General features: G+C 39.2%; 4 protein-coding genes, 1 long non-coding RNA gene and 1 pseudogene across 5 annotated transcripts; 3 read left to right on the top strand and 3 right to left on the bottom strand.

Annotated features, from left to right (window-relative positions):
- Positions 1-50: 50 nt before the first annotated feature.
- LOC148931374 (uncharacterized) lies at positions 51-1,678 on the bottom strand. The gene is made up of 2 exons (XR_016135837.1): positions 1,297-1,678; positions 51-1,197 (listed from the first exon to the last, which is right to left on the bottom strand). It is a non-coding gene; the product is annotated as an uncharacterized LOC148931374 (long non-coding RNA).
- Positions 1,679-4,152: 2,474 nt separating this feature from the next.
- Positions 4,153-4,925, bottom strand: LOC148931373 (uncharacterized; annotated as a pseudogene).
- Positions 4,926-6,233: 1,308 nt separating this feature from the next.
- On the top strand, positions 6,234-11,078 carry LOC125210554 (putative disease resistance protein RGA4). The gene is made up of 2 exons (XM_048110097.2): positions 6,234-9,598; positions 10,669-11,078. Exon 1 carries the CDS (start codon positions 6,278-6,280, stop codon positions 9,584-9,586), a length of 3,309 nt encoding a protein of 1,102 aa, XP_047966054.1. The 5' UTR covers positions 6,234-6,277; the 3' UTR covers positions 9,587-9,598; positions 10,669-11,078.
- An 89-nt stretch (positions 11,079-11,167) lies between these two features.
- Positions 11,168-12,840, bottom strand: LOC125210814 (protein ROOT HAIR DEFECTIVE 3 homolog 1-like). The gene is made up of 7 exons (XM_048110413.1): positions 12,805-12,840; positions 12,518-12,529; positions 12,372-12,442; positions 11,821-11,879; positions 11,609-11,705; positions 11,329-11,523; positions 11,168-11,252 (listed from the first exon to the last, which is right to left on the bottom strand). Exons 1-7 carry the CDS (start codon positions 12,838-12,840, stop codon positions 11,168-11,170), a joined length of 555 nt encoding a protein of 184 aa, XP_047966370.1.
- A 644-nt stretch (positions 12,841-13,484) lies between these two features.
- Positions 13,485-17,400, top strand: LOC125210739 (putative disease resistance protein RGA4). The gene is made up of 2 exons (XM_089063743.1): positions 13,485-16,872; positions 17,142-17,400. The coding sequence occupies exon 1, from the start codon at positions 13,522-13,524 to the stop codon at positions 16,858-16,860; it is 3,339 nt and encodes a 1,112-aa protein (XP_088919869.1). The 5' UTR covers positions 13,485-13,521; the 3' UTR covers positions 16,861-16,872; positions 17,142-17,400.
- Positions 17,401-18,322: 922 nt separating this feature from the next.
- LOC125210672 (putative disease resistance protein RGA4) lies at positions 18,323-21,592 on the top strand. The gene has a single exon (XM_048110236.2). The coding sequence runs from the start codon at positions 18,401-18,403 to the stop codon at positions 21,590-21,592; it is 3,192 nt and encodes a 1,063-aa protein (XP_047966193.2). The 5' UTR covers positions 18,323-18,400.
- The last annotated feature ends 1,065 nt before the right edge of the window (positions 21,593-22,657 follow it).

Raw genomic sequence — 22,657 nt, 5'->3', positions numbered from 1 at the left:
CATCGATGAAGAATGTCAAAGCGTATTAAAAGGAGAGAATATTGGAAGAATAATAGGAAAATATTGATTGTATTATTATCCTAGAATAGACTGATTACAATTGATTGTATTTCCATAGATAGCCAATATTCACACCTATATAATAAGGTGTTGAATTACAATGAAAATACACAGTGAAATACAAATCATCTTCTACTCTCAAAAACTCTCTCAATATGCATTGCCCTATGAATCTCGCCTCTCTCGATTACCATCTTTAAGATGGTATCAGAGCAGGTTTATTCGGGCTTGAGACTCAGAAAAATATCATCACAGTCTCGAGAACCTTCCCCGGCCTTTTGAACCCTGCAAAAACACAACCAACAAGATGTCAGATTCTGAATCTGATGACCCTCCAAAATCCAACCAACCCATAACCCTTTCAGCCGAACAGTTCGCTGAATTCATGAGAATTAGTATGTCTCAAAAACACTCAAACCATCAGCCTCCATCTCTGGAATCACTAGGCGAGGTACGCCTAACAGAGAAGCTCAATGGGGACAATTATCCCCTATGGGTGAAATTGATGAGAAGAGCTATCTGGGGGAAAGGTCTGGCATCTCACATAAATGGAGTTACAGACCCTCCCCCACCGACGGACCCAGATTACAACCGGTGGCAACAGCGAGATGATTGTTGTTTCAACTGGATCATCAACAACATCGACGCGAGCCTCGTCAACGAGGTCTCACAGTACGAAACGGCCTATGACTTATGGGAAAGCCTAGCCACGACGTACGGGAGCGGCGCTGATCAGTTCCAGATCTCCGACCTGCACAGACAAACATACAGTTTGAAACAAGGTAACTTATCACTAGAAAATTTGTGGCAAAAGTTTCAAGATCTGTGGATCTCGATTGATACCAGGGATCCAAACCCAATGGATACTCCGTCCAGCATCGAGAAATACAACCAACACACACAGAGACATAGATTATACCAATTCTTATGGGCATTAGATGACAATCGATATGATAAAATCAAAAGAGAGATCCTAAATATGGATCCAATCCCAACTGCAAGAAAGGCGTACGGACTGGTCAGACGGGAGTCCGTCAATGAGAAGTTGCTAAATCCAGAACCCAAGGAGTCCGGAATCGGAGTAGGACTTGCTGCGTTCGACAGAAATCGGACCCAGAATTACCAACAGACACCGAACTACCATCAGCCGCTAAGGAACCCTAATTTTCGGAAAGATGAAGACAAAAGCAAACTAGTGTGTGGCCATTGTGGAGGAAAGAAACATACAAAGGATACTTGCTTCCATATTCATGGGTTCCCAGAGTGGTGGGAGGAGATGAAGAAGAACCGGCAGCTTCGAAGTACAAATCGGAACAGTGGAGGGGGTAGAGCATCGGCGGCCGTCGCCGTGGACCGAGCCACCTACACCGACAAACCGGCGGGCGGCGTCGGTCCATCAGCCACAGGTGGAGGAGAAAACAGAACAGAGGAGAAATCAGCCATAGCATCGGTTTCCATGGCAAGAGTATGGTCTGAAGGTAAGAGATTGGTGACCGAGGCCACCGGAAAAGGCGAAATCGCGGCGGCTAAGGTCCCCACGGCTGCTAGGGTTCGCAGACAAGAAGAAACAGGGGCGGCTAGGGTTTCTGAATTTGGGGGAGTTTTTAACTTAAAAACCTCCAAGTCCCGGAAATCTAAATTTGACCCCGGAAAACTCCCGAAATCTCAAACCGACCCCCAAACCCCATATTACTCTCATCTACCACCCCAAAACTAGGGTTTCTGAATTTAGGGTTTCCGTCATTATCACACAAGCTCTTATCAATTAGTCATGTGACTAAGGAGCTTAACTGTAAATTACTAATGCAACCTCGATTTTGCATGTTGCAGGATATCAAGACGGGGACGATAGTTGGGCGTGGCACTGAGCAACGCGGACTGTACTATGTGGACGAGATAGCCCAACAGAGTGCTGCGATGATGCTAACTCCCGGACCGACAGACAGACAGGCTTGGCTTTGGCATCGTCGGTTAGGGCACCCATCTCTAGGATATTTTCGTCTACTTTTTCCAGAATTAGTTACCTCTATGAACTCTTTTCATTGTGATACTTGTGTGTTAGCCAAAAACCATAGACATTCTTTCAAGTTGAACAATACCTGAATGAAATCTCCATTTGCTTTGATACATTCTGATGTTTGGGGTCCTGCCCCTATCACTGGGGGACAAGGTTTCCGTTATTTTTTACTTTTTATTGATGATTACTCTCGCATGACTTGGATCTACTTTTTGAAAAATAAGCATGAGGTCGTTGATAAGTTCGTAGAATTCTATAACCTTATCCAAACCCAATATAATCAAAACATCCAAATCCTTAGATCCGACAATGGGGGAGAGTTTATCAATAACAAAATGCAAGATTTTTTCAGGGAAAAGGGACTAGTTCATCAAACGTCATGTGCATATACTCCAGAACAAAATGGGGTAGCCGAAAGAAAAAACCGATATATCCTTGAAATTACACGAGCCCTTTTAATTGAGTCCAAAATACCAAAACCTTTTTGGCCCGAGGCTATAGCCACCGCAGTATACCTTATAAACCGCCTACCCACAAAAATCCTTGGCTTCAAAACACCCTTAGATGTTTTCTCACACCATTTCGAAATCCCTTCATTCTTATCACTAGAACCCAGAGTGTTCGGCTGTTCTGTCTTTGTTCACGTTCCCAAACACGAAAGATCCAAGTTCGATCCCTGTGCCCTAAAATGTGTCTTCCTTGGTTACGGAAAAAATCAGAAAGGTTACAGGTGCTATGACCCTTCCACCCGTAGAATACACACCACCATGAATTGTGATTTTGTTGAGGGTGAATACTTCTACAACCAATCTAGTGGTCAGGGGGAGACACAACCTTTAGACAATAGTCCAAATAGTGACCTCTTAGATTGGTTACCAGATATTGGTCCAAGAGAACACCAGACAGGGGGAGAGCCACAGCCAAGCCCTGTCACAGACGTTGGTCCACCCGAGAAAGTTAGCGGCACCGCCGGGCCGTCAAGCCCTGTAATACAGAACGAAGAGCAAGGTGACATTGTCCAGCCGTCAACCCCATCTTCGATTCCTGAGGTAAACAGTTCAGATTTCGATAATATACCTTCAGGAAGCACTAATCCTGATAGGAACAACACTGAAGAATGTAGAACTAGTGGAAGAAATGGAGATACTGGAGAACCATTTGAGCTTCCCCATAGGAGTACGAGAGGGATCCCTCCAAAAAGATACTCACCGGACTGGAAAGGGAGAAAGGCAAAATATGCAATATCGAATATTGCTCAGGGCCACCTGACAGAAATGGCTCGAGCCTTTGAAGCTGCCCTGTATGAAGAGGAAGAAATACCACAGTCTTTTGAAGAGGCCAAAAAACATAAACATTGGAGAGAAGCCATGAAAAAAGAGATAGATGCACTAGTCAAAAACGGCACATGGGAGAAATGCACTTTGCCGACAGGGAAAAAGCCAGTTGGATGTCGATGGATATTCACCATAAAAAGAAGAGCAGATGGTTCAATTGAGAGATACAAGGCGAGACTTGTGGCAAAAGGATACACCCAGGTGTATGGAGTGGATTATGAAGAAACATTCTCTCCAGTTGCTAAGATGGATACTGTACGAGCCTTACTGTCTGTAGCAGTATGCAAAGATTGGCCACTACACCAGTTTGATGTCACCAATGCCTTCCTCCATGGAGAATTAGAACAAAACAAGGAGGTATACATGGAAGTTCCACCAGGATTCTCTGAAGAGTTTGGAGAAGGAGAAGTCTGCCGACTACGAAAAACATTGTATGGATTGAAGCAATCTCCACGAATATGGTTCGGAAGATTCTGTCAAGCAATGATCAAGCATGGATTCAAGCAAAGCCAGTCCGATCACACACTCTTCACAAAAAGGAGAGAAAACAAGGTAACTTGTCTGATTATTTATGTTGATGATATGATCATTACTGGAGATGATATAGAAGAAATCCAAAGTTTGAAGGAAAACTTGTTTAGAGAATTCGAGATGAAAGACCTAGGAGCACTGAAATACTTCTTAGGGATAGAGGTGTTGAGATCCGGACATGGAATATTTCTGAGGCAAAAGAAGTATGTTCTAGACTTGTTGGCAGAAACAGGTCTCCTCGAATGCAAACCCGCAGACACTCCAATGATTCCCAACCATGGCTTGAAAATAGAAGAAGGAGCCGATCTCGCTGACAGGGAAAGATACCAACGGCTCGTCGGGAAACTTATCTACCTCTCACATACCAGGCCCGACATCACGTATGCAGTCGGCATTGTGAGTCAGTTCATGCACCGACCTCAAGATAATCACATGGAGGCCGTATTGAGGATTGTGCGATATTTGAAAGGTACGGTGGGTTATGGAGTATTCCTAGCAAAGAGAGAAGACTTGGAGATTGACGGATACACCGATGCTGACTGGGCAAGCAACCCGGTGGATAGAAAATCAACAGGGGGCTACTTTACTTTCATCGGGGGAAACTTGGTTACATGGAGGAGTAAGAAACAGAAAGTTGTAGCTCTGTCTAGCGCCGAGGCCGAGTTCCGAGGAATGAAAAGTGGACTCATGGAAATCCTATGGCTAAGAAGATTGCTCACGGAAATTGGCTTCCCACCTACTCGAAAGAGCCAACTATTCTGTGACAACAAGGCGGCCATCAGTATCTCAGAAAATCCAGTGCAACATGACAGAACGAAGCATGTGGAAGTTGATAGGCACTTCATCAAAGAAAAACTAGAAGGAGGCATCATTGAATTCCCGTTTGTCCGTTCTGAAGAACAACTTGCAGACATATTGACCAAAGCAGTTCACCCAAAAGTCTTCAAAGAGATATTGGGCAAGTTAAGCATTGGAGATACCATTGCTCAACTTGAGGGGGAGTGTCAAAGCGTATTAAAAGGAGAGAATATTGGAAGAATAATAGGAAAATATTGATTGTATTATTATCCTAGAATAGATTGATTACAATTGATTGTATTTCCATAGATAGCCAATATTCACACCTATATAATAAGGTGTTGAATTACAATGAAAATACACAGTGAAATACAAATCATCTTCTACTCTCAAAAACTCTCTCAATATGCATTGCCCTATGAATCTCGCCTCTCTCGATTACCATCTTTAAGAAAGAAGGCTAAGCATTTGTCTATGATATATTAGTATGATGTTTGGAAGGTTTATATATACCATAGACATGCAAGGATTAGTAGAGATATACTACTAACTAGCTAAATTTTGTCAATAGAGATTGAATGAATGAATGGATGGTCATGATCGATTTTTCACGTAGAATAATATTCCTTCCGCCCATAATAAAATATCTCGTTTTATAAAAAATGGATATCTATAATAAAATATCACATGCCATTGTAACTATTCTCGCATTCCACTAGCTCATCCGTGACACATTCTATTATAAAATTTAGTGATAAAATAAGAGAGAAAGAAAAAGATAGGAGTTGAAATATCATTAATTAGTGGAAGGTAGGAACCATACATAATAAAGTAAGTGAAAATTGATTTTTTTTTTTTTTTTATAAATAAATATGAATCATTTCAATTTGACGTACAAAGTGTTCGTTTTTATGAAACGGAGGAATATAAATATGTAAGTAATGTCCTACAAACTTTTTCCACCAATTTTTCAGTATACTATAAAAATTTCATGTCGAGTCGTGGACAAAAAGAGTACTAGGAGTACAATTTAATGTGTGCAATAACAATTATTTTTAAATATCTTTTGGTGATAATTTTTATACGAAGATCATTCACCCCTTATGTATAGAGAGGCCCAATCCATTTTTGGCCCATCTATGATGAATAAAGTCCAATTACATTAAAGAAAAGCCCAAACTCACAAACTCAATTTGTAACAAGTAAGCCCAGTATGTCATGAAGCTTTTGGGCATGTCTAACTTTATTTCTTAAAAGGTTTAATCTTATTTCCTTCCTAAATATATAAATGAGGAAGTTTAATTGTGGCTCGGACAAATAAAGGCCCAAAGAAAAATGAATATTGAGCCTAATCGTTCCATTATACAATTTCGAATTCAAACAAAATTTTCAAAGTAAAAAAGCAGCACAAACACAATAATTGACAGTGTGGTGGGGAAGGGTCATCATGCCAATGCATATCGTCCACAAGCTTGCCTCATCTTCAAAATAAACTTGCAAAAGAAATTTCTCTGTCTAGATCTATCTCTGCCAAACCATGGAAGGAGTGTCTTCAGCAGCCATTGAAGTTCTTGTTCAAAACCTCATCAACCTTTTCAAGGATGAGTACTCTCTACTTCGAGGTTTCGATGAGGATACCCAGCAGCTGCAGAGGACTTTGGGGATGATTCAAGCCTACTTGAAAGATGCTGAGAAGAAATCCATCACCCAAGAAGCTGTCAAGATCTGGTTGAGGGAGCTCGAAGCCGTGGCTTTCGATGCTGACAATGTCTTGGATGAACTCAGCTATCATCTTCTCCACCAAAAAGTACACAAGATGAAATCATCCAAGGATAAGGTACTATCATGCTTCTCATCATTTAATGGCATTTTGCATCGGCGTGATATGGCTCACACGATCAAACGAATCAATGCTACTTTTGAGTGTATGAACAAAAGGGCAACAGATCTTGGCATTCAAAGCATGGTTGTGAATGCACCTGCTGCTATTACTCATACTTCCATTCAGACGGATTCGTTGAGTCTTGATCCAATCTTTGTTGGAAGAGATGATGATGTGCCTAAACTAGTTGACATGCTCACCCAGATCCAGGATGATAGGATATTTTCCACGGTCGCTCTTGTCGGAATGGGGGGTATGGGGAAGACTACGTTGACTAGGAAAGTCTTTAACCGTGAAAGCTTAAAGGCTCGATTCGGATCACTTATCTGGGTTCATGTATCCCAAACTTTTGATCCAATTAGTCTTTTCAACAAAATCTATTCAACGTTGACTTCAAATACTTGTGATAGAGTTGAGATAAAGGAAGTTATCCTGAAAAGGCTTAAAGAAGTTCACAAGTCTAAAACTTATCTTCTTGTTCTTGATGATGTATGGAACGAAGATGTTTTGATGTGGGAAGACTTTATAAATTCCATGTCTGGAGTTACTTCCGCTATGGGAAATGGCATTTTGATCACCACCAGGAGTGAAAAAGTTGCTTCAACTGTTCACCCTTTTTATATTCATCATTTGAATGGCTTATCAGATGAAGATAGTTGGTCCATAATCAAAGCCAAAACTTTTGATGAAAATGGTGAAGTTCCATCAGGATTCGCGATGATTGGAAGAAAGATTGCTAAAAGATGTAAGGGTTTGCCCTTAGCTGCCAATGTAGTTGGGGGAGTGCTTCGCGGTAAATCAGAAGAAGAGTGGCGCATCATCAAAGAAAAATGGCTTTCAGATGATGAAGGAGGAGAAAATATTTCAAAAATATTGAAAGTAAGCTTTGATCACCTGCCTTCACCGTCGCTGAAGAAGTGCTTCACGTTTTGTTCGGTTTTCCCCAAAGGTTGGAAAATTGAGAAGCAGAAGTTGATTGAACTATGGATGGCCGAAGGCTTTCTTCAACCAGACCAAAGAGATGACATGGAGTCTGTGGGCAACATGTTTTTTAATGTGCTTCTACAAAACTCTTTGTTGCAAGTTGTAGATAAAGATGAGTATGGAAATGTTTCAAAGTGTGTGATGCATGACCTTGTGCATGATCTTGCATCTAATATTTTGTCCAGTAATGCTGATGGAAGCACCCCAATTCGATACATGTTTCTACCAAGTCCTATTTCAGAAAAGGAGGCCAAGCATTTGCGTACATTATTTTTGTGCCGTGAAACTTCTGGTACGAAGTTCTCAAACTTTGAATGTTTGCATAATCTTACTCTTTACAGTTACAATGAGAAAGAGTTACCGAATTCAGTTGGAGAGTTGATACATTTGAGAAATTTGAATATTTCCAATTCAAATATTGTAAAGTTGCCGAAATGGATTAGTGAACTGCATCACTTGCAAACATTAAGAGTAAGCAGGAACTTAGATGAACTGCCAAGTACGTTAAAGTATATGTTTAACTTAAGGCATCTTCATATCTCTTCTCGTACAAAGTTGCCGGCGGAGATTGGGAGATTGACTAACATCCAAACACTACCTTACTTCGAAGTGGGCAAAGAGAAAGGCTACCAAATTGAAGAGCTCGGAAGTTTGAAGAATCTCAAAGGAAGTCTAAGGATTCAGAATTTGGAGAAGGTACGTGATAAGGAAGAGGCTCTGAAAGCAAATATATTTCAGAAGCCAAAGTTATTTGATTTGGGGTTTGAATGGAGTTATTATGGTAGAGAAGATGAAAGAAACGATGAGAGTGTGTTGGAAGGCCTCCAACCTCATGCAAATCTGAGGAAGTTGGAGATTTCTAGATTCAAAGGAAAAAGATTTCCAACATGGGTTAAGAAGATGGCAGTATGTGATGGTCCTCAAGGCTCTTGGGTACTGCTTGCCAACTTGATTAAAATTACAATCTCTGATTGCTCAGAAATTGAGGAAATCCCAACGCTGAAGCACTTACCTAATCTCAAGTCTCTTTCTTTGAACAGATTGAAGAAGGTGAGGTTCATAAATACTTCATTCCATCATTTAACATCGCTCAAAATAAAAGAATTAGAGGCATTGGAATGTCTGCCAGAACGGTTATTCCTCAACAATCAGAATCTCTCATCTTTGTATATTATAAATTGTCGTGTGTTGAGAGAATTACCAGATGGCGTTGACACTCTCAATTCTTTGGAGAGTTTGTGTATTCGTGATTGTGAAAATCTGAAGTCGATTTGGAATCCAAGTGGCGGAGCAAGACAATCAGAAGGGATCCTCCGTGAGCTGAGAATTATGGAATGCGGAGAGCTGATAGAATTTCCGTGTGAAATTCTAGAGTTGTGGGCCCCTACTATTGAGGTTCTTCAATTGGATGGATTAAGGAACCTAAAGAATCTACCGATGCTAATTGACTGCCTCGCTAAATCATCTACTCGTCTCAGCGTATTGGGAATCAGAAGTGTTCCTAAATTGATGGCTGCTAGTAGTGGTAGTGTTGAGAGTTGGGATCTTAGCAGCTTGAAATCATTAAGCATAGACGTGAGTGTGGAATGGTCAAGAGAGAATAGTGTTGGCATTGCAGAGACTATCGAAGGGATGCTGCAAAGTTGCTGCAACTCACTTCGTTACTTAAGTTTGAAGGGGATAGAAAATTGGGAGTGGCTGCCCCAATCAATTCAAAATCTCACTGTTGTTTATTCATTAGAGTTGGAGGATATAGGAGTAGAAGAATTGCCCCAATGGTTGGGGAACCTCTCATCTCTAACATGGTTACATCTATATAGTTGCAACAAGTTGAAGCGTCAGCCCTTTGTGGATGCATTGAACCACCTCACTAGATTAGAAAAGTTATATATTAGCAATTGCCCAGAACTACGTATTGATTCGGATTGGCACAACCACCTTCGCCATCTGGAAATCGAGGTCGATGACCAAACCGTTTGAATGTTGTAGCAAGTAAGTATCATTTTCTTCTAATATTCCGTTTTGGAAAAGAATTTATTAAAGCAATGGACTACTCTCTGTTTTTTTCTTTGTGCTAACTGCTGTGCACTTTTTTCTTCATTATAATCTTTCATGAAACTTTACCAATATAGAAAATCATAAATGAGAGAAGTTATATTCATTGGACACATGACAAATGTATCTTTTTCTTTGATTTGCAATCACTTTGGTGCAACTTTTCCTATAAAACAAAAGTCCATTCATAAGCATTGTAGTAATATGCTAAATCTCTTGATTTTATTATAGTACTCCCTTCGTTTCTTTATAGTTGAGGTGAAACTTTTTGACACGGAGTTATAAAAAGTAATGTTGGGTGTGTTAAATAAATAGATAAAAAAGTAAGAGAGATGAAAAAAATTAAAAGAATAAAGTATAAAGTGAATAAAGTATGGAGAATAAAGTAAGAGAGAGTAAAGTAAGAAAGAGAACAAAGTTACCATATATGGAAGTGACTCAACTATGAAAGAGCTTCTCGAAATGGAAAATGACTAAACTATGAAGGAACGGAGGGACTACTACACATGTAATTGTATTGCTTTAATTTCCTCTTCTCAAAACATGAATGAAAGGGATGACTTGATGAAATTATAGAGCTTAAAAAGTTACAGTCTCGGAATGACTTGATATTCACACGGGACATGTGAAACGGGCTAAGGAACCAAACACTGAATTTTGCTGAAGGAGTGTTCATGCATGATGAATTTTGAAGAACATCATTTTTCATATTCTGTTGAGGTGAATATTCTAATGAAGCAATGGATGGCTCTCTATTTGCAAATCCTCTCATCTCTCATTTCATATACTCTATTTTCCTTGATAATTGAAAACAGTTTCTACATAGTTCCATACAGATCAACTGATTATACCCAAATTTCATCACCTTTTCTTTCCTTTTTCTATACTCCAAAGATTTTAAACTATCCATCTTGACCATGGTTAACTGTGATGTAAATCAGATAGGTCGTTTTGATGAACTTATTACGTGTTTTTAGACTCATATTGGTTGTAAATTCTCATCACAGGCCGCGAATTGAGGTGAAAACAGAGCGCGGACAAAGGTAGAGCGAAGAATGGAGTAAAAAAAAGACAATAAGGCTCATGTGGCTTGTGCATTTTGTGAGTAGTAAATGTGGTCCGTGTATGTGGTGCGAATTGGAGTCGGAACACGCCATTTGGTATTTGGTTAATTGAGATGTCACAACGTTCCACATGGTCTAGTCAATCGTAATCCAGAGCGGGTCAGAACATTACACTAGACCGCGTGAATTGTCGTTACAAGTCACACAATCAGGTGAAAAGTAGGCGATTCACAGAGTCATTGCTCATAGCATGAAGTAGGGGCTGAATTTTACATGATACTTTGGTGAATTATTTAGTTTGTTTTATGTTTTGATTTTCATCTATGGCTACTATTTTTGAGGCACCGATAGCATTAGCTTGATTATTCTTAAAACATGTTTACGAGAATACCTAATCTCTTAAAGTAAAGTGTATAGATTTGAAGGTATATATGAAGTAGTGCTAGGCTAAGAAACAAGAAGTGAGATCATATTTGAAAACCCAAACAACCAAAGCAAGTATTGCCCATAGAATGGTAATTTCCACCCTGTAAATTTTGGAACATAAGAAAGCATAAGTAGCTATGCAGGAGCTGGACACCTCTCTTCCATATAGTTCAAAACCTCACAACCATTTTATCCTTTGTTTTATCACCTACTTCAAAACCAGAAATAGCACTAGAAAACCGACTAATTGACGCTTCTGTCTCACGGAAAAGTAGCATTCTTATTGCTGCCCATCGGTAATCCTTGGCTCCATCTACCAAAGCCCCAACAGGTGCAGCCAACGATTCGTTCAATTCTTTCTCAACATGGAAACTATCAGAGATACAAGCTAGAATTGCATCATAGAATGGTCTATGCAGCATTACATACCTCAAACAGGGTAGTAAGATGTGACAACTTGGCACCACAAACTGCAGCAATATGAGCATCTATATCTTGCTTAAGCTTCTCTCTCACTTCAGAAGAGTCCCAATTTGTTTGATCAATCTCTGCATCTACAAATCATACATGCTCCATTGAATCAAGATAAGTAAAATGTTCTCATCCTCATCAGGAACATTCCTAGAGATTTACTAAAAAACGAAAAATACGAAGCTTAAGAACAATTACTTGCAAAAGCTTCTAAATCTAACACCTTCATCAAAATATGTGTAGCCTCTGTATCATACCTATTAAAGGAAAGAGTAAACACAACATACAATTTATCATCTTGATTTTCATAGAGACAATATAGTTCACACTAGACAGTCAAACAAGAGAGAGCCACAACCTCAACCTGCAATCAGATCATTTAGCAAAAGAACTACATTATGTTTTTTAAACAGAAAGGTGAAATATTTATTAATCAGCAACATCTTACATTGAAAAATTCACTTAATGGAGTTTCCTTATAAGCTTCTGGCTTAGGAACACAATCCCATAGCTTTCAATCGGCGAATTTAGGTGAAGTGTGCGTAGATTACGTTGACGGTCACCTGAAATACAGTTTTTAAGAGGGGTCTATTTGCAGCCTGGTTATGCACCACCTGCATGATAATTTTTCACTTAGCATCTCCAGATAAACACAATTACAGGACTGTGATAACCAAAACAACATTAGTTAAACAACAATAAGAACCATTCAAACAATAAATCATCATTCGTGCTATCAAGATTCTTACATATTTACGAGCACTATGTCAGAAACAGCGAGGGCAAAAAGAGCACCCTGCTTTCCAAATGCAGTGTCGTGCTGAAAAGAAACAAAAAAATTAAGAGAAATATAAGAGTAAGATGGTTGTAAGTGAACTAAAATAAACACATTCACATGCATAAGAACCTAGAGACAATAAGCAACATGATCAAAATTGGAATACCAGAGAATGCAATCAATAGGAAAATGCCTAGGTTCTCCGTGATGTTTCAAAGACATGAATAAAGATCGATCAGAAGTTTGGAAGAATAACTGTGCTGCACTTGACAACAAATAGATAACAAAGGAAAAATGAGCAAGGATAAAATCTTTCAAGATCTCCAATAGTGCAGAAGCTGCGCCATGAATGCCAAAACAATGGATATATGTCAATTCAGCAAGTAGAAATTCAATAGATATACCATGGACATGCAAAGATTTTTAGAGATATAGGCCATGTTGGTTGATGGGAAAAGTAAAGCTGGCAAGCAAAATGAATCCTGAGAAAAAGAATCCTAGGAATATGATTCCTAACAAGTTTACTTTCCGTGTTTGGAAAAATGATTAACAACTTTAATTAGTTTTTAACAAATCAATTTCTTAAATCTCGTGTCCACTATAAATGCCCCAACTACCTTGAGGAGGAGGGAGTATTTTTCAAATCTTTTAATGATAATTTCCGTACAAATATCAATCTTGCTCATTGCGTGATTGGCATGTAGTAACTAGAATAACCATTTATCAAAAAAAAAAAGAATAACCAAAAAAAAATTGATTTGACACTCCCTCCCCTGGCCTATATATATAGCAAGGCCCATTAGATTTTAGGCCCATATATGAAGAATCAAGTCCAATTAAATGAAAGAAAAGCCCAATTTGAAACACGTAAGCCCCGTATTTCGTTAAGCTTTTGGGCATCTCTACATTACTTCTTAAATGTCAGAAGGCAGTATAATTGAGGCCCAGACTAAAAACAGGCCCAAAGATAAAATGAAGGTAGAGCTAAGTGCGAGTTTGAGTTAAGTTGTAAAGGCCCAAATTATACTTATCTTTCCATAATGCATGAGAGCGCACATCGTCCACAGGCATTCTTCATCTTGAAAGATAAACTTATCATCATTTTCTCTCTCTGCAAAACCATGGAAGGAGCGTCTTCAGCAGCCATTGAAGTTCTTCTCCAAAACCTGATCAAGCTTTTCAAAGATGAGTACTCTCTACTTCGAGGTCTCGATAAAGATGCTGAACAGCTGCAGAGGACTTTGGAGACAATTCAAGCCTACTTGAATGACGCTGAGAAGAAATCCATCACCCAAGAATCTGCCAAGATCTGGTTGAGGGACCTTGAAGCCGTGGCTTTCGATGCTGAGAATGTCTTGGATGAACTCAGCTATCATCTTCTCCACAAAAAAGTGAAGAAAATGATGACTCCCAAAGCCAAGGATAAGGTACTATCATGCTTCTCATCATTTAATGGCATTTTGCGTCGTCGTAATATGGCTCACACAATCAAACAAATCAATACTACTTTTGAGTCTATGAAGAAAACGGCAAAAGTGCTTGGCCTTGAAAGCATGGTTGTGAAAGCACCTGATGCTATTGCTCATACATCCATTCAGACGGATTCTTTCAGTCTTGATCCAATCTTTATTGGAAGAGATGATGATCTGCCTAAACTAGTTGACATGCTCACCCAAATCCACGAAGATCAGATCTTTTCCATGGTTGCTCTTGTCGGAATGGGGGGTATGGGGAAGACTACGTTGACTAGGAAAGTCTTTAATCATGAAAGCTTAAAGGCTCGATTCGAATCACTTATTTGGGTTCATGTTTCTCAAACATTTGATCCAATCAGTCTTTTCAACAAAATCTATTCAACGTTGATTCCAAATACTGGTGATAGAGTTGAGATAAAAGAAGTTATCCTGAAAATGCTTAATGAAGTTCTCAAGTCTAAAACTTATCTTCTTGTTCTTGATGATGTATGGAATGAAGATGTTCCAATGTGGGAAGACTTTATAAATTCCATGTCTGGAGTTACTTCCACTATCGGAAATGGCATTTTGATCACCACCAGGAGTGAAAAAGTTGCTTTTACTGTTAACCCATTTCATATTCATCATTTGAATGGCTTATCAGTTGAAGACTGTTGGTCCATAATAAAGGCCAAAACTTTTGAAAAAAATGGTGAAGTTCCATCCCGATTTGAGATGATTGGAAGAAAGATTGCTAAAAGATGTAATGGTTTGCCCTTAGCTGCCAATGTAGTCGGGGGAGTGCTCCGCGGTAAATCTGAAGAAAAGTGGCACATCATCAATGAAAAATGGCTTTTAGATGCTGAAGGAGGTGAAAATATTTCAAAAATATTGAAAGTAAGCTTTGATCACCTATCTTCACCGTTGCTGAAGAAGTGCTTCACGTTTTGTTCAGTTTTTCCCAAAGGTTGGGAAATCGAGAAGGAGGAGTTGATTGAACTATGGATGGCAGAAGGGTTTCTTCAACCAGGCCAAAGAGAAGACTTGGAAATGGAGTATGTGGGAAACATGTATTTTAATGTGCTTCTTCAAAACTCCTTGTTGCAAGTTGCTGAGAAAGATGATTATGGAAATGTTTTAGAGTGTATGATGCATGATCTTGTGCATGATCTTGCATCTTCTGTCTTATCCAATAATGCAGATGAGAGTACACCTGCTCGATACATGTTTCTCCAAGAAGAATCGAGTCCTATTCCAAAAAAGTTGGCCAAGCATTTGCGTACATTATTCTTGCATGGTGACACTTATGGTATGAAGTTCTCAGACTTCAAATGCTTGCATAATCTTACTCTTTCCGGTGGTGATTATGATGAGTTGCCTAATTCAATTAGGGAGTTGGTACATTTGAGAAATCTGAATATTTCAAATATAATTATTGAAAACTTGCCGCAGTGGATTGGTGAACTCCATCACTTGCAAACATTAAGAGCAGGCTGGAAGTTAGAAAAACTGCCAAGCACAATGAAGTACATGTTTGGTTTAAGGCATCTTTATATTGACTCTCATACAAAGTTGCCAGCAGAGATTGGGAGATTAACTAATCTCCAAACACTACCTAACTTCGTAGTGGGCAAAGAGAAAGGCTACCAAATTGAAGAGCTAGGCAGTTTGAATAATCTGAAAGGATCACTAGTAATTCATAATCTTGAGATGGTGCGTGATAAGGAAGAGGCACTCAAAGCAAATATGTTTGAGAAGCTTAATTTATTTGATTTGGCGTTTGAATGGGATGACGGTAGAGAAGATGAAAGAAATGATGAGAGTGTTTTGGAAGGCCTCGAACCTAATGCTAATCTGAAGAAGTTGATGATTACAGGATTCCAAGGCAAAAGATTTCCAACATGGACCGAGAAGATGGCAGTACATGATTGGCCTCAAGGCTCTTGGGTACCACTTGACAACTTGATTGAAATAACACTCGTTTGGTGCCCAGAGATTGAGGAAATCCCAAGGCTGGAGCACTTGCCGAATCTCAAGTCTCTTTTTTTGGACAGATTGGATAAGGTGAGGTCTATAAATACTTTTTCCAATCATTTAACGTCACTCAATATAAAAGAGTTAGATAGATTGGAATGTCTGCCAGAATGGTTATTCCTTAACAATCAGAATCTCTCATATGTGACTATATCAAGTTGTCATGTGTTGAGAGGGTTACCGGATGGCTTGGACACCCTCAATTCTCTGAAGGGTTTGTGTATTATGTATTGTGAGAATCTGAAATCGATTGGGAATCCAAATGGCGGAGCAATGCGATCACAAGGGAACCTCCGTGAGCTGAACATTACAGAATGCGGAGAGCTAATGGAATTGCCGCGTCAAATGCTGGAGTCGTGGGCGCCTAAAGTTGAGGATCTTAAATTGGAAGGATTAGGGAGGCTACAGAATCTACCAATGCTAATGGACTGCCTCGCTAGATCATCTACTCGCCTCACATATTTGAAGATTTTAGGTGTTCCTAAATTGATGGGTGCTAGTATTGGTAGTGGTAGTGTTGAGAGTTGGGATCTTGGCAGTTTGAGAACATTAGATATAGATGTGAGTGTGGAATGGTCAAGCGAGGCTAGTGATGGCATTGCGGAGACTGTTGAAGAGATGTTGCGAGGATGCTGCAACTCACTCACTCAATTATATTTTAAGGGGATGGAAAATTGGGAGTGGCTGCCCCAATCAATTCAATATCTCACCTCTGTTTCTCTATTAAACTTGGTGAATATAGGAGTAGAAGAATTGCCGCAATGGTTGTGGAATCTCCCATTTCTAGTATCGTTTGGTGCATATAGTTGCCACAAGTTGAAGCGTCTGTGTTCGGTGGATGATTCGAAGCACTTCACTAAATTAGAAGAGTTATATGTTACTATTAGAGATTGCCCGGAACTACATATTGATTCCAAGTGGCGCAACCACCATAGCCATCTCAAAATCTATGTCGATGGCCAACCCGTGTGAATGTTGTAGCAAGTGAGTATCATTCTCATTTCATATTGCTCTCTGTTTTTTATATTTTCCTTGAGGTTTTACATTATTTCAAAAAATTCCAAATTAAAAAAAAAATTAAGTTAGAAGTATCCAAATTTAAATTCTTAAGCATTGTAGTAATATGTTAAATCTCATGATTTTATTATAGTACTACACATGTAATGGTAGCGCTTTAAATTCATCTCCTCCAAACGTGAAAGAAAGGGATAAGCTTCATTAACTATATCTTATAGCAACTTTTTTTGATGCAGAACACAAGGAAGGAGGAAATGGGAAATCTTAAGTAGATTCACACCAACTCCAGAACATGCCTTGATCTTCACATCGAGCACTCCATGATTTCACTGGTTTTGATTATTTATAGTATTTCCATGTTTTGGATGATTGGCTGATTTGTATGTTGTTCCCACATGAATCTAGATAAATTTTTATGGACGAACTTTGGCTATGAGTATTCCTATTAAATTGCTATGTATTGATGCATCTATTGTAGTGAATAATTTGTCTTTTCCTCAATGCCTCTCTAACTGAGAGAATGATTGTGAATAATTTGTCTTTTCCTTAATGTCTCTTTAACTGAGAGAATGATTGATAACATCGATGAAGAATCCATGAGTTTAATCGGTTTAGGGATTCAGAATGGTTGTAAAAACAGATTAGTTATATTTGAGTGATGCACGGAAGAAATTCATCACTCATGTTGCTGTCAAGATCTGGTTGAGGGAACTCGAAACTCTGGCCTTCGATGCTGATAATGTCATTGATGAACTTAGCTATCATCTTCTCCACAAAAGTGGAAAAAAATGAAGAACCAAAAAGCCAAGGGGATAAGGTACTGTCATGCTTCTTATCCTTTAATCTTGTTTCGTTTAGTCTGGATCTGATCTTTATTGGAAGATATGCTGATGTGCCAAATTGAATGTTGGAAGAACAACTTCGTTTTGTATAATGATGAGACAATTGAGAAAAAAATTAAAACTTCATAATTTAATAGTCAATTTGCAAACTTCACTGGACCAACTTGAATTTAACCAAATTTTATCCCCAAATTTTATCACTTACTAAGGCCAGATCAGTGTTGGTTGTCTTTCATGTTAAATAATTTGAGCCCCAAATATGATTGTTTGAAGCACAATGTAATTTAGCCCACAAAAAACTTTGTGCTAAACATTAGAAGATTTGTAAACATGTCTATCCAATCCATTGTGCTTCCAAATCCAGGTAGGCATTGAGAGCAGCTGGATGTTTCTTTATCTATTCAAAGTCGTTACAAACAAGGAGCTTAATTCTTGTTTTTGTCATATACGAACTGTTGGACTTATGCTATTGTATATTGGTCTTTCATGCTCAGGTTCACATTTACAAGCATTCATCTTCCCAAAGAAGAAACTTAAACATATTCTCTCTCTGCAAAACCATGGATGGTGGTGTGTCTACCGCAGCCAAAGAAGAGTACTTTCTAGTTCGAGGCCTCGATGAAGATGCCCGACAGCTGCAGAGGACTTTGGGGATGATTCAAGCCTACTTGAGCGACGCTGAGAACAAGTCCATCACCCAACATGCTGTCAAGATCTGGTTGGGGGAGCTTGAAGCTGTGGCTTTCGATGCGGATAATGTCTTGGACGAACTCAGCTATCATTTTCTCCACAAAAAAGTCAAGAAAATGATGGCACCCAAAGCGAAGGATAAGGTAATATCGTCCTTCTCATCCTTTAATCGTGTTTCACGTAGGCATAATATGGCTCATACAATCAAACAAATCAATACCACTTTTGAGGCTATGAATAAAAGGGCATCAGATCTTGGCCTTCAAAGCATGGTTGTGAATGCTCCTGTTCTTGCTGCTCATACTTCGTTGGAGACTGATTCGTTCAGTCTTGATCCAATCTTTATTGGAAGAGATGATGATGTGCCTAAACTAGTTGACTTGCTCACCCAAACCCGCCCAAAGGAACGGATCTTCTCAATCCTTGCTCTTGTGGGAATGGGGGGTTTGGGGAAGACTACGTTGACTAGGAAAGTATTTAATCATGAAAGAGTAAAGGCTCGATTCGGATCACATATTTGGGTTCATGTTTCTCAAACTTTTGATCCCATCCTTCTTTTAAGAAAAATCCTTTTGACATTGACACCAGATATTGGTGATGGGATTCAGAGTAGGGAAGTTATCTTGAAAAAGCTTCAAGAAGCTCTCGTGGCGAAAACCTTTCTTCTTGTTCTTGATGATATCTGGAATGAAGATATTCCTAAGTGGGAAGACTTTATAAATTCCATTTCAGGAGTCACTTCTACTAAGGAAAATGGCATTATCATCACCACAAGGAAAGAAAAGGTTGCTTCGATTGTTATCCCGCTTGAAATTCATCATTTAAATGGATTATCAGATGATGATTGCTGGTACATAATCAAAGCAAAAAATTTTGATGGAAATGGAGAAGTTCCATCGGGATTTGAGATGATTGGAAGAAAGATTGCAAAAGCATGTCAGGGTTTGCCCTTAGATGCCAATGTAGTCGGGGGTGTGCTCCGTTATAAGTCCGTAGAAGAGTGGCATTTCATGAGTGAAAATTGGCTTTCAGATGAAGAAGGAGGTCAAAATATAAAAAATATACTAAAATTGAGCTTTGATGATCTGTCGCCACCATCACTCAAGAAATGCTTTGCGTATTGTTCGGTTTTCCCCAAAGGTCAAGAAATCGTGAAGCAGGAGCTGATTGAACTATGGATGGCAGAGGGGTTTCTTCAACCAAGCCGAAGATATGACATGGAGTCTGTAGGCAACATGTTATTTAATGTGCTTCTACACAACTCTTTGTTGCAAGTTGCACAAAGAGATAAAGATGGAAATGTTAGAAAATGTGTGATGCACGATCTTGTGCATGATCTTGCATCTTCTGTTTTATCTAATAATGCACATGTTATCACACCAGTTCGATACATGTTTCTCGAAGAAAGATCAAGTACTATTCCCAAAGAAGTAGCCACGCATTTGCGTACATTTTTCTCAAGAGGTGTACGTTATGGTAACATGTTCCCAGACTTCAAATGTTTGCGTAATCTAACTCTTTATGGTGGTGATTATACCGAGTTGCCCAAATCACTAAGGAAGTTGATACATTTGAGAAATCTTGATATTTCATGTACAATAATTAGAAACTTGCCGGAGTGGATCAATACACTCCATCACTTGCAGACATTAAGAGCAGACTCATGGGTACTAAAGAAATTACCAAGTACGTTGAAATATTTGATTAACTTAAGGCATCTTTATATCGCCATTGATTCAGAGATAGAGTTTCCTGCCGAGATTGGGAGATTAACTAGTCTCCAAACACTACCATATTTTAAAGTGGGCAAAGAGAAAGGCTACCAAATTGAAGAGCTTGGAAGTTTGAAGAGTCTTAAAGGAGAATTATATATTGGAAATCTTGAAAGGGTGCGTGACAAGGAAGAGGCACTTAAAGCAAACATATTTGAGAATCCAAACTTATTTCATTTGAAGTTTTCTTGGAGTGCTGAGAAAGAAAATGAGAGAAATGATGAGAGTGTGTTGGAAGGCCTGCAACCTCATGCAAATTTGCGGACGTTGGCAATTTTTGGATTCCAAGGCAAAAGACTTGGATCATGGTGTGAGAAGATGGCGGTACGTGATGGGCCTCGAGGCTCTTGGGTACCACTTCACAACTTGATTGGGATATCACTCTCGAGCTGCTCAGAAATTGAGGAAATCCCAATGGTGGAGCACTTGCCGAATCTCAAAAGTCTTTGTTTGTTGGGACTGAAAAAGGTGAGGTTCGTAAATTCTTCATTAAATTTAAGGTCCCTCCGTATAAAACGATTAGAGAGATTGGAATGTCTACCAGATTGCTTATTCTATAACAATCCCAACCTCTCATATTTGGAGATAAGCGAATGTCGTTTGTTGAGAGCATTACCAGATGGACTGGACACCCTCAATTCACTTGATCAATTGACTATAGAAGACTGCAAAAATCTGAAGTCGATTGGGAATCCAATGGGCGGAACAGGACAACATCGAGGAGTCCTCCATCGCTTGAGTATTATAAGGTGCCGAGAGCTGGTGGAATTGCCACCTCAAATGCTAGATTTGTGGGCGCCCACAATAGAGTTTCTCCAATTGGAGGAATTAAGAAGCCTAAAGAATCTACCAATGCTGATTGACTGTCTCTCTAAATCATCTACTCGTCTCAATGAGTTGAGAATAGTAGGTGTTCCTAACTTGATGGCTGCCGGTAGTGTTGAGAGTTCGGGTTTAGGCAGCTTGTCTAAATTAGTGATAGATGTGAGTGTGAACTGGTCAAGGGAGGATTGTGATGCCATTGAACACACAGTTGATGCCTTATTGGAAGGATGTCGCGACTCACTTTCTCGGTTAAAGTTAAGAGGGGTGGAAAACTGTGAGTGGCTGCCCCAATCAATTCAGCATCTCACTGCTCTTGATAGTTTGAAGTTGGAGAATGTAGGGGTACAAGAATTTCCCCTGTGGTTCGGGGACCTCTCGTGTCTATCGAAGTTGAGCATACATGGCTGCAAAAAGGTGAGGAGTCTGCCCTCAGTGAATGCTCTGAAGAGTCTCACTCAATTAAAACGGTTGGAAATTAAAGATTGCCGGGAACTACATATTGATTCGGAGTGGCACAACCATCGCCATCTCAAAATCAAGGTTGTTGAGAGCATGTAAGTACTTATCATTTTTTCATGTTCTGTTGAGATAAATATTTTCATGAAGCAATGGATGGCTCTCTATTTGCAAATCCTCTCATTTGTCATTTCTTATACTCTGTTTTCCATGATATTAGAAAACAGTTTCTTCATAGTTCATACAGATTAACTGATTATACCGAAATTTCATCACCTTTTTCTTTTCTTTTTCTATACTCCAAAGATTTTTAATAATCCATCTTGGCCATGGTTAACTGTGATGTAAATCAGATAGGTCATCTCACTCCTTAGGTTTCATGAACTTGTACATGCTATTAGACTCATATTGGTTGTAAATTCTCATCATAGGTCGCGAATTGAGGTGAAAGCACAGCGCGAACGAATTAGAGAGAAGAATGGAGAAAATAAAAGACAATAAGGCTCACGTGGCTTGTGCATTTTGTGAGTAGTAAACGTGGTCCGTGTATGTGGTGCGAATCGGAGTCGGAACACCCCATTTGGTTAGTTGGGATGTCACAACGTTCCACACGGTCTAGTCAATCGTAATCCAGAGGGGTCAGAACATTACACTTGACCGCGTGAATTGTCGTTACAAGTCACACTGTCAGGTGAAAAGTAGGCAATTGTCATTGCTCTACAGAGGGGTTGAATTTTACATAATACTTTGGTGAATTATTTAGTTTGTCTTATGTTTTGATTTTCATCTATGGCACCGATAGCATTAGCTCGATTATTCTTACGAGAATACCTAATCTCTAAAGCTTACTAGCCGGATCAAAATGTGAAATGTGAATGCACTTTCATTCAATTCCTTCTCATTAAAATTCAAATTTCGTGTATCAAACGGACCCTAATGGATTTTGGAATAGTTTATATGGATTGAATCGGTTGCCTAATCTAGAATTTTTTACGTGAGAGTGCAAAAAATAAGTAACAACGATTTTTGTGACTCGGAGCATGAGCCGTCGTCGTAGTAAATGGAAGCTAAGCATTTCTCTGTGATCTATGAGTATGTTTGAATAATATTCCTTCCGTCCATAATAAAATTTCTCAATTTTGTCAATAATAGATGTTTATAATAAAT

The sequence above is a fragment of the Salvia hispanica genome, chromosome 2, assembly GCF_029641045.1.
Source record: "Salvia hispanica isolate PSC_SH4W2 chromosome 2, Shi_PSC_v1, whole genome shotgun sequence".
NCBI lineage: Eukaryota > Viridiplantae > Streptophyta > Magnoliopsida > Lamiales > Lamiaceae > Salvia > Salvia hispanica.
This window is presented reverse-complemented; position numbering and strand designations above follow the sequence as displayed.